The sequence below is a fragment of the Saccostrea cucullata genome, unplaced genomic scaffold (assembly GCF_032062105.1).
Source record: "Saccostrea cucullata isolate Sc308-1 unplaced genomic scaffold, CSIRO_AGI_Scuc_v1 ctg4623, whole genome shotgun sequence".
NCBI lineage: Eukaryota > Metazoa > Mollusca > Bivalvia > Ostreida > Ostreidae > Saccostrea > Saccostrea cuccullata.
Window position 1 is genome coordinate 32,752 of NW_026931154.1, and position 11,832 is coordinate 44,583.

The 11,832-nt window shown below is 33.4% G+C and overlaps 1 protein-coding gene across 1 annotated transcript; it reads right to left on the reverse strand.

The window, feature by feature from the left end:
* Positions 1-766: 766 nt before the first annotated feature.
* LOC134231604 (uncharacterized) lies at positions 767-1,317 on the reverse strand. Its single transcript, XM_062713590.1, has 2 exons — positions 1,262-1,317; positions 767-1,121 (listed from the first exon to the last, which is right to left on the reverse strand). Exons 1-2 carry the CDS (start codon positions 1,315-1,317, stop codon positions 767-769), a joined length of 411 nt encoding a protein of 136 aa, XP_062569574.1.
* Positions 1,318-11,832: the final 10,515 nt, after the last annotated feature.

The window sequence follows — 11,832 nt, forward strand, 5'->3', positions numbered from 1 at the left end:
GCTTTTCAAAGGAATTTTTCTTCAAAAATATAGATTATATAAATTATACAAAACATGCATCTGATTATGCATATTTATTGTATCTTTATCATAAGGACTTGACATTTGATCAAAATGTAATATATTTTAGCCATTTCAAGAAGTATTATCATTTTTTTTCTTTTAGCTCTAAAGGTGGCCGTACATCTCCCCTTATTTCTTGTTTCATACTCGGACATACACATCGTATTCCTTTTGAGATATTGAAGATGCTTTCCCATGTTATGTTTTTTTTTATTGAGCAGTCATTCCAACAATCAATAGAATAATAATACGAGCAACTATTTATAAATAAACTTTTATTCATATATTACATTATCAATATTATTTTCAATATTTTCACACACACACACACACACACATACCCTCACTCTCTCACACACACACACTCTCCCTTTCTCTCTCTCACACACACACCCTCCCTCACACCCTCACACACACACACACACACCCTCACACACACACACCCTCACACACTTACACACACCTCAGTACCAGAAAGAACCTGAATCAAACAATAAATTCTTGTGATTTGTGACATTGAAAAACTTTCACAAACAAGTCTATTTTTAAAAAACATTGATTACATGTACATGTATTTGATTTTTTTAAACTTTACTACTGTTATACTCTGTCACAAAGAGGTTGTCTCTGATGTCTACACATAAACCCCATGAACTGTCTAAATCACAGTTATCAATGTAATGGAGGAACTGTCCATCCTGACCTAGGATGTGGATGCAGCGTTTAATACGTCTGCTGTCAGGGTCTTGCTCTGGCTGTCTGTTATGATGCCGACTGGACTAAATGATGCTCCAATAGTAGAGGGATGACCAGTGTATCTACATCGGAATTCTCCTGACTGATTAACCACCACTACTGCTTTGACTCCAAAGTCAGCCACACAGATATCCAGGTTCCTGTTCTCACTGATGTATTTAAGGTTACCAGATGAATACAGAGGATTACCTTCACTATCAAACTGAATGGTTTGTTTCTCTGAGGAGCCAGAGTAACGGGCAACTTTTGATTGTTCCAAATCATCACTGTCCATGGACACCAGGAGGTCACCAGAGGAGGTACTACAGAGAAAGTAAGGTATCCACCCCCGTGGTTTAATCACTTCCTGTATCTGTTTATTTTTCACTATGTTTACAGTTCTTGTACCAGACTCAGTATAAACTTTCCACTCCTTGTCACTGCTATATCACGTGGTATGTACCCAGACTTGGTTTGGATTGACTTCAGTAGTTTGTCGTGGAGGTTGTAGAGTGTCATGATTTGGTCTGACCCACGTGTCCAGATTTCGTCATCACTAAGACATGTATTATTATCTTGTTGTTCAAACACAGTGTCTATTCAAGTGATGAGCTCTGGTGTATCAATCAGTGGTTTGACTGGAGGACAGGATACAGCTTCTGGTGTCTTCATTGTGTAGCCATGTTCTTCCGTTGTAATGGATAATGATGACAGAGAACCAAACATTTGATAGAATTGTTCTGTGTTGATCTGTTGAGGAGAGAAACATGGTAATGAAACTCCGACATTAGGAGTCAAACTTCTGAATTCAGAATTCTTGGATTTATATGTAGCTACAATGGAGACATCGTCGGGGTCTAATACTAGTATTTTCTTCAGATCAATTAGGCTCTTTTTTACTTTCAGAAGTAATCTTTTTGATTTCACTTTTCTGTTGATTTAGAGCGGCCAAGTGTTTATTTTTCATCTCATCAATTTTAAATTTCCGTTTCGCGGCAATGATGTTAATTTCTCTGTGACAGTCCTCTCCTTGTTTGGTCACAGCTATTGTCAGTTTATCATAAATTTTTTTTCCAAATTAAGTTTCAGCTTTTTTGACCCAGTGGTTCTTGAGAAGAAGATTTTAAAAGATTTTTTCCTATATATTTCTATTTAAAACTTTGATTCCCTATTACTTTAACTTTAAACATATTTATTGAGTATAATTCAATCAGGATTGGGCAACAGGCAATGCTTATGTACACGTGTACCCTCTCCTTGTATAATTGGTCAAGATACAAATTAATAGGAAATAATACATAAACATGATAATCAATAAAATTATAATGAAAAATAAAGATTCACAATCAAGTATTATTTATCAATATTATATCTAAAAAAAATGACAACCCCCTAACTGTATGCATATTATTTACATACTGTTCCAGCTTAAAAATAATACAAATATTTGGGGAAAAAATTATGCATTTAATAGAGTATTTAATATAATAGTGTCCCTAATTTAGTCTCTTAGAAGATTTAATAAATTCTTGTACATATGAAAATATTTTACAATTTGTTTGATAAGAGTATTGACATTTTCTTCTTAGTAGAGCGTCGAGTTCAAAAACAACATCAATATCATTTAATTTTTTTACCAATATGTGTCTTTCAACATTATACGATGGGCAGTTGATGAAATAATGTTCAGTATCTTCAGTATGAAATCCACACTTTTGACATGATTGTATATCTGATAAAAATGATTTTTTAAATGTGCATTAAGATTACTAGCATTGTTTCGCAACTGACAATGCAAGATATTTTCTTTTCTATTACCAAAGTTAAAGTACCTACAAGGTTTATTAGTTGCTCCCCAATTCTTAAGTTTTGCTTTAAAGATAGCTAATGAAGGAGAGTTTTTTTTACATCTTCACTAAGACTGTTCCAAAGTTTTACGGTTGAGGGAATAAAACTATTATAGTATGAGATTGTTTTACAAACTGGTATACATAATTTATTACATCCAGACCTTAGGTTGTAAGCATGTTGAACAGGAAAACAAGGTTGAATCAAATCATACAAATAATCAGGTGCAGAACCATTAATCATTTTATACATCAATTGAAGTTTGTGTTTTTCTCTTCTAAGATATAATGGTTCCCATCCTAGTTCACCATACAAACAAGTTCTGGATGAATTAACTCTAAGCCCAGTAATAATTCTGGCAGCTTCTATCTGAACTTTTTCAAGCAATTCTGAACTACTTTGTGTACAATTATCCCATACAACATCAGCATATTCTAAAATTGGTCTTATAAAGGCAAAATAAATTTTTATTAGTGAATTTCTATCAATACTATGTTTCAGTAACTTAATTATATTTAATCTTTTACATGCCTTTTCATATATATTCAATATGTGATTGTTCCAAGAACCATCTGCTTGAAATTGTAATCCTAAATGAACATGAGTATTTGATTGTTTTATATAATCACCTCCATATCCAAACTGAATATTAGGATAACTTATGTGTTTTCTTGTAAAATCACCATTAACAGTTTTTTCACTATTAAAATCTACAGCCCAAGCTTTGGACCAGTTTTTTATCTTTTCAAGATCTTGAGTAAGGAACATTGTTGGAGCATTGATATCATTGTCTATAATAGCAAACAAAGAAGTATCATCAGCAAACAGTTGAATATTACAAGATATATCTTTAGCTATATCATTTATATATAACAAAAACAAGAAGGGACCCAGTACAGACCCCTGGGGTACCCCCAGCATCTATTGTTTTACATGATGATGAAAAGCCTTCTAAATTCACTCTTTGTTGTCTTTCAGTAAGATAGTCTTCAATCCAACCCAGTATATTACTTCTAAATCCAAAGTTTTTAAGTTTGAAAATCATTCCCTTATGCCATACCTTGTCAAAAGCTTTGTAAATGTCACAAAATATAAAGCGTACGAGGGTTGTCCCAAAATTCCGTAGAAAAGCGTTGTTTTTTAGGAACCTTATGTCATACATTAATGAAACTTCGTATATAGATTAAACAAACACTATCTAATGGATTTATCGACAAATATGGAGTAACTACACAAATCATTCCCATTTAAAAGACATATTTCATTGTCTGGTGTAGGAAAGCGGCGCAATACCCAAAAGTTGCCATTAAAATTTGGTATATCATATTTAAAATCCTAAGGAAAAGTAATTACTACCTCATATTTTTTAATGGAAATGAAAATTCTTAATGTTGCTTTATTAACTATATTTCCTCAAATTGTGGTGTTAATGCTTTGATAAATATGAATTTTATAACGTTTTATATACATGAGGTTGAAATCCGAATTTTTGAAAAATGGCGGCTGCGTTGGTCAAGGCGGTTCTCTGGACTAGGATTAAGTGTTTTAATCGTGAATTCACTCTTACAGAAATGTACTAGTCATAAATGTTTGGTTGACTAGGAAACTTTTTTCTCGTCCTTAGTATTTACAATGACTAAAACGGTTTCTCTATGTATATGTGAATAACAGTAACTGAAATAAAAGACAGTGCAGAAAAATGGGCAAGAGTTCCATTGTGCAAATCCATTAGGGAAAACAGACGAAAAGCCCGTAGAAATATAGAGTTTTCAAATTATTATTATTTCATACCTGTACATGCATATACTTTGTTTACATATTTTAATGTTTGATCATATCATAGTAATTAAGATATTTTACATTTATAACCATAACCGTTTCGTTTAATTTAATAATTTGATTCTAGTAACTAAAATATTTTCTCCAAAAATTTGAACCGTTGACAATTGTACTTTTTGACGTTGGAGATTGCTCCGGGTGTCAGAGAACTATATCACTTCACATGTTATTACTCGGAAAGTTTTCAAGTCAACATGATAAAACTTCGTAATTTATCTGCCAAGAACATGCTTTATCCACCCTGAAAATTTTATAAAGATTTTCTTTTTCTTAAAACGATATGAGCTCAGTCTACGAAATTTTGGACAACCCTCGTACATCTCTGCCTCTGTCAAGGTTTGACATAATTTTATCATATATTTCAACTAATTGGTTAACAGTAGAATCCCCAGGTTGGAACCCAGATTGGTATTTACAAAATAAGTCATGTTCCTTAATATGATTAAACATATATTTAAAAAGTATTTTTTCCATTAGTTTACATATAGAACAAGTCAATGATATTGGTCTGTAATTATTAGGTTGTTGGGGACAGCCTTTATTTTTAAAAATAGGTGAAATATGTGCTTGTTTCCATATGCATGGAAGAACTTTATTTGTAAGTGAAAGGTTAAATAATCTACATAGAGGTTTAAATATGGAATAACGGGTTTCCTTTAATATTCTGGGAGAAATTCCATCTGGTCCACATGGTTTAGAGGGATCAAGTATGCTTAACTGATCAAGAACATCTTGATCATTTATTTCAAAATCACAGGAGTAGTCTGGAGGTCCAGCTCCATGTTCGGGCAAATCTGGCTCATTTTCAATATGTGATATATTAGAGAAAAAAATTATTAAATTCTTCAGCTTTATCAATTGAATGAATCAATATTCTACCATCTTGTGATCTGATAGAGGATGGGGGAGAACTTTGTTTCTTTAACCTTGCAACGGATTTTGCTATACGCCACCACTTTCTTGGTGGAATAGATTTGTCAAGACAAGTTTAATTTTGTACTCCTTCCTACTTTTCCGTACTAAGTCTATTACTTCGTTACGGACTTGAATTTTTGCCAGTGTAATGGATTTTTAGTATGCTTTGCCTTTTTATGAATTCTTTTTCTTTGCCTCATTTTCCTACGAATTTCTGTGGTAATATATGGTTTATCTGATAGACGTATTGTAATTTGCTTTTTTGGTATATGTTTATCTACTAAGGTTAGGTAAGTGCATGTAAAATTTTCATAGACTTCATTCATATTCTTAGAGGTAAACACTTTTTCATCCCAATTAACATTTTGTAAGTCATTGTTTAGGCCTTGATCATTTGCATTATTATAATTTCTAATTGTGCGTTTGAAGGCATGTTGCTTATATGTTTGAAATGAGATTTCTATAGAGACAGGTGAATGAGAACTACAAATGGGTTCATCGACTACAACACTCTTAACTTTGGATGGATCATTAGTTAACACTATAGGTCTATGCAAGTTCCAACATCAATAAATTGGTAGGCTCTAAGACAACATGTAGTAGTAGGTTTTTAAATGTATTATTCCCAGGAGCTTACATGTTTACATTGAAATCGCCTAACAAAAACAATTTCATCTCTGTATCTAGAGCTCTCTCTACAGTACTTGTAAACTTATCCCACAAATCAGACCCAGAGTTGGGAGGTCTGTAGATGACTCCAATCAAAAACTTTTGATTTTGTGACTGGATCTCTGCCCATAAAAGTTCAATATCAGAAAAATTTAAATCATTTCTAACTTTAAAATTTAATCTAGTTGAAATGTACAGTGCAACTCCTCCACCATATCTATTTCTGTCTTTCTAACTGGTTAATAATAACCATCAAGTGAAATACTACTATTGTCAATACTCTGATCTAAGTGAGTTTCAGTAATAGCAATTACTGTAAACCAACTTTTATTCGCGACGACTTTATTTCGCGATTTACCAGAGGTAAACTAGTTAGCGACGACTAATTTTCGCGATCGAGCCTTTTTCGTTCTTTTTTAAATAGACAGAAAAACGTTAAGTACCTGTTCGCGGCGAGAAATATTCGCGATGACGAGGCTGTCGCGAGCTTCTCGAAAATTTCTCGCACGCGAATAAAAGTTGGTTTACAGTATATCATTTCCTGAAAATTCATTTCTAATAATATCAAGTTTAGGGGGTAAACTGCATACATTGTTGTGCACAATACTTATGTGTTTTTTTATAATCTGCTGGACCTGGGTTTGTTTCCACACATCCACATATTAGTAATATTGTAATCACAGTGATATTAAAGTGATTATTTGAGATATTAAAGATTTTTATGAAATAGTAAACAGGATACTGTTCACATTTTTGGTATTTGTTACTAATCAATGAAAAAACATTTGAACTGACATCTCTAGCTACATGTAACTGGAGGATAATAATGAAATGAAATATAGTGTGCAAGTAATAAGCTGGAACAAAACTAAATGGAGAAAAATAAAACGAAACTAAATGGAATTCACACAAGAGTAAACAAAAAATTAACAAAAAATATATGCAAATGAAAAACAAACTTTGTAGAACAAAAGTGTTAACATATGTACACACACTGCATTTATTGGAGTCTGAAACAGTTGTAGTAGAAATACCACATATTGATGTTTGGGATGCAATAGTTTATTGTTTAAGTACTGTAAAATTTCACAGGTTTTAAACCCAAGCAAACAATTTCCAAAAAAGTCATATTGCTGAATGTATCCATAGAACAAATTCGAGCAACAATTACTAGCCGATGACTCCAGTATTAAACATACACACAAAAGGATTAAGATGATTCTTAAGCTTATAAGTATTGAGAGAGTCAGTAAATTACTATAAATTTCAGGATAGATTTGCAAATAAACAAGTCAGTGTTAAGTTTGATTCCCTATTGTGGCCCCGCCCAGCCCCTAGGGGACATGATTTGAACAATTTAGAATCTACACTACACCCAGGATGCTTCCACATAAGTTTCAGCTTTTCTGGTGGTTCTTAAGAGGATTTTTTATTACCCCACCCTATTTCTGTCTCCCCTTGTGAGAGGACCTGGCCCTTGATTTCAATAATTTAAATTCCTCTTCACCCCAAGAATGTTTTCTACCAAGTTTGGTTAAAATTGGCCCAGTGGTTCTTGAGAGGAAGTAAAACATGTGAAAAGTTTACAGACTGAAAGACGGACGGACAGACAGAAGGACAGCTATACAATTGAGAGGTATATTGTGCATTTTACGGAAGGTGCGGGGTTACATGTATCATCCGGCTTTGTCGGGTTATTACTAGTACATTGGTGACTTAGGAGGTTTCATTAGGAATTCAAACAAACAGTATATTGTGGGGTGATTATCCACTGGGCCAGGAAAGCTGAAACTTGTTTGGAAGCATTCTTGGGTAGTGTAAATATTACATTGTTCAAATCATGACCCACGGGGATAGGGCGGGGCCACTATAGAGAATCCAAGTTTTACATTGAAATATACAGAACAAATCTTTAAAAATCTTCTTCTAAAGAACCACTGGTCCAGGAAAGCTGAAACTTATGTGGAAGCATTCTTGGAACGTGTAGATATCAAATTATATTTACTTCCACTGAATATTTTTTCCTTTATTTCTTAAGAAACCCCATTGCGTTCATCACTGCATAAACTACAGTAGGCAGGTCGCCTGTACAGATTTCTTAATCAGTGGCTGTTCCATCAATGAAACGTATAAAGACGTTCGCATCATTAATACAATAATTAATTTTTTTTAATCCTACTTTAATTGATTATTTAAACAGATGTAAATATAAACAATAAAATGCTTTCTTTGTTTGTTGTTACTGGAATGAACGGTCGCAGCTATTGCAGAAAAAATTTGAAGTGATTTACAGTGTTTTCTTTGAAAGGAAACAGTTCATACACTATGCATTATGAAACAATGGAAGTAAATAGGAGAAAGTAAAGTCCAAATAAATATAAAATTCATGCAATTTTCTTTAAAAGCCTGGATACCTATGATTTTTATATCTAAAATGTATTTCTTGATCAATTATCAGTTAAAAAATAGGCAGTAGGTAGTTCAAATCACCTTTCCTGAAAAACTATTCGAGATTTACTAATTTTCCCTATATAATATGATTAAATTTAAAGATGAATTTTCAAGAAACACCGTGGGTAAATACATTTTAATTTGAGAATTTAGAGACATCTTTGTGAGCATTTTCAATTACTCAATGCCTGATTTTCAGAACCTGAGGATCGGATAACCTTAAGAGCTCGCAGTAACAAGCGTTGCTTTGCAACGCTCGCTGCGGTCGCTTTAAATAGCAAGAAGTTAAGTTCAGGTTGGAGAAATGGCAGACGCTTTATTGAATGGATTATGTAGTTATAGATGCCCTGGGAAATTAATGCCACTGTACATGCAGGCCTCTACATATCTTACGAGAAAAAAACCATAAAGGGTGAGGTGAAACTTGGTTTGGGCGGGCACCTATACGTACAGCGTACCTTTTGTCTGAAGCTCATCAGATTCCTATGGCAAAACGCACAGAGACGAGGGGCATGAAAAGGAGATGCCAAGCTTTTGTATAAACAGATTAGGCAAAGATGGGGGAATATCACAACTCATCTAGGAAAGTATTGGTATGTTGATCGGATCAAGTGTTGCACTTAAATACCTTTGGAAAAACAAAAACAGAGAGATAATTTTTCCTAATGATTCATAACCTGACCTTAAGGTAATGACTACTTAATGATTACTTAATGAATGTTATAAATGACTTTCAAATCAATTTCACAGTTGGCTCAGTAGAAAAACACAGCGAATGTAAATATTACATGTACGTGTTGGTAGTCGCACCCGAAGGTAGTCGGAGAAAAGCAAAACATGGAAACTCTTTTTATAGCGATCAGAAAGGACAGAGAATGAACAACATGAACTGTATTTATTTTAACCCCCCCCGGTTGTAAATAATAGTGGGAGGGTATATAGTAATCGGTATGTCCGCCCATCCGTCCGTCTGTTACGCTTTGGGGTAGCCATCTCTTATCCGCAACCCCTTTTAAACTACTGAGTGAAATTTAATGAAACTTTCACATAATCTTATACATATTACCATTGTGCAAATCCTATTTTACTTTTTTATTCGACACGTATTTTAGGTTTCCCATAGCAAAACATAGACATTGTCATTATATTTTTACCTATGACTCACACATTGCGGCTTCTGAATAACATTTGATATGACGAGCTATTCCTCTTTACATATTACCGTAAAACAATGTATTGCAACACATGGCCATTATGGTAGGCGATGAGTATCGTTTAGTGAGCTCATTGCTCACAGTACCTCTAGTTCAAAATATTAGACGTAAAATATCGATGTTAGATAGAAGGGGGGGGGGGGTTACCTCTGGAATCACCCCCTTTGGATCCTCCATTTAGTTCATTCATTTTTCCAAGCACTTGTTTGGCTTTATTTCAGCAGCAGCGGCCGATCTATTTATGGTTGTGTTATAAAGAACACATGGAGAAATGAGACGTCATTTTTTTTACAGTTCTGTAAACTAACTTAAATGTTATGATAACAGTGGCGGGTTTAAGGGTGTGTGTGTGTGTGTCAAAGTAAGCGTAAATAAGTTTTGTCTAAAAATGTAAATATGTCTACTTGGTAGACCTTATTTTACCCTTCAAAATCTTAAGAATCCAGGAGCTGGAGGCCTAAAGGCTGCCACCAGACCCCTTGCCTAGTTTTGGCACCCCCTCTAACTTCAATTACTGGATCCGCCACTGGATAACATGTATAAAATCATGAGTAAAATATTTAAAAAACTTGCTTCAAACTGAGCGTTAATAATTGTTGATATTGTATTTCAATTTCATTGTCATTTCTCATCAGGTACTTGATAGTTTATGGTTATATAAAAAGGGTTTGCAATAGGTATTCCCCAGCCAGGGAGTGTGTACGATATGAAAGGAAATCGTGATGATTTTCCCGATAATAATGACGTGGTAAAATTAAGTTGCAAGGTGAATTAAAATTGAAAAGTTTTTCAACTAGTAAAAACTGTTTTGAATGTACTATACTGATCGATGTAAATGACAAAATGATAAATTTTCCCTGTACATTTTATTCAATCATACGCCTTGCAGCATAGCCTGCTCTGGAGAAATCATGGGAATTATCAAGTGACAAAGATCTGGGGTATCAGCACGTGGTCATCTTGAGAGGTCTACATCTTCATTACTTAATTCTTATCATTGACTTTATTACTTTGATAAATCCAAATTTGATGAACAAATACACAAAATTTCTATTTATTTAATTTAAAAAAATATATCTTATTTATTTTGCTTTGAAGATAGTCTGAAATAAAAATGATCTATTTCAGCTTTGAATATCGTGTTTCCCGTGCATGGATGATTTTAAAATTTTTGAAATCTTATGATAAATTTGTAATGTATATAGTAGGGGTATTTTTTTTTTTGAACGATTATTATGTGATTTTGGCGATTTTTTTCCTTTGGTGTACATGATGAATAAGTGTAATAAATTTATAATTTGTGAAAAAAGTTTCCAACAAGCCCGGGGGTTGAATATCGGGGGGGGGGGGAGGTGTCCTGTCCACAAGTACCTGCGGTGTGGTGTTGTCTTCTTGATCTTCAGGATACCCAGCTTCAAGACACCAAGAAATACTTACCCCAGGGCACATATAATCGGGGGTCTGCCTCTCACTTTTTTTTTACAGACAGAACTTTTTTACTTTAAAATATGAAATGAAAGTGTGAAGATTCGGTCTTCCACACCACTTTTGTTGCATTGCAATCAAAACAATTTTGTACACTGAAAGAAGTAAATGAGCTGTTTTTGCATAATTGCATATTAAAGATGCATTGGATTATTAAGCTAAAAAAATCACACACTATTTATGATGTAAATAATTCAATGCATTAATCATATTGATTGTAACTGATACTTTAAACCCCCCCCCTACATCAACAGTTTAATTATCTTAATCATAACTATCCTTTATTATGCGCCCGGATCGATAGATCCAGTGCGTAGATTGTTTTTGTCCTGTCTGTTTGTTTTTGTATTTTATTTGAACCAGACATTTCATCTCATAGGTATACAATATTCATACATGAGATTTGTACATGTATAGGTTATACAATATACATGTGTTAATTACATAACATATCATTTAATTATTATTTAGAACATCATTTCTTACTTGATGAGAAAAATACAAAAATTTGCCCAGGTTACATAGTTCTTTAGTATTTGTAGAACTCAGTAGCTGTACTAATTTAAATACTGATGTTTTTTTTTAAAAAATAACACTTAATATATTTAATTCT

Bases quoted from the DNA above. Each gene is read 5' to 3' on its own strand.
- LOC134231604 (XM_062713590.1), bottom strand. From the start codon at position 1,317: ATGACACTCTACAACCTCCACGACAAACTACTGAAGTCAATCCAAACC. The intron at 1,122-1,261 runs GTACATACCACG...CTTTCTCTGTAG, and splicing joins TCAATCCAAACCAAGTCTGG to TACCTCCTCTGGTGACCTCC.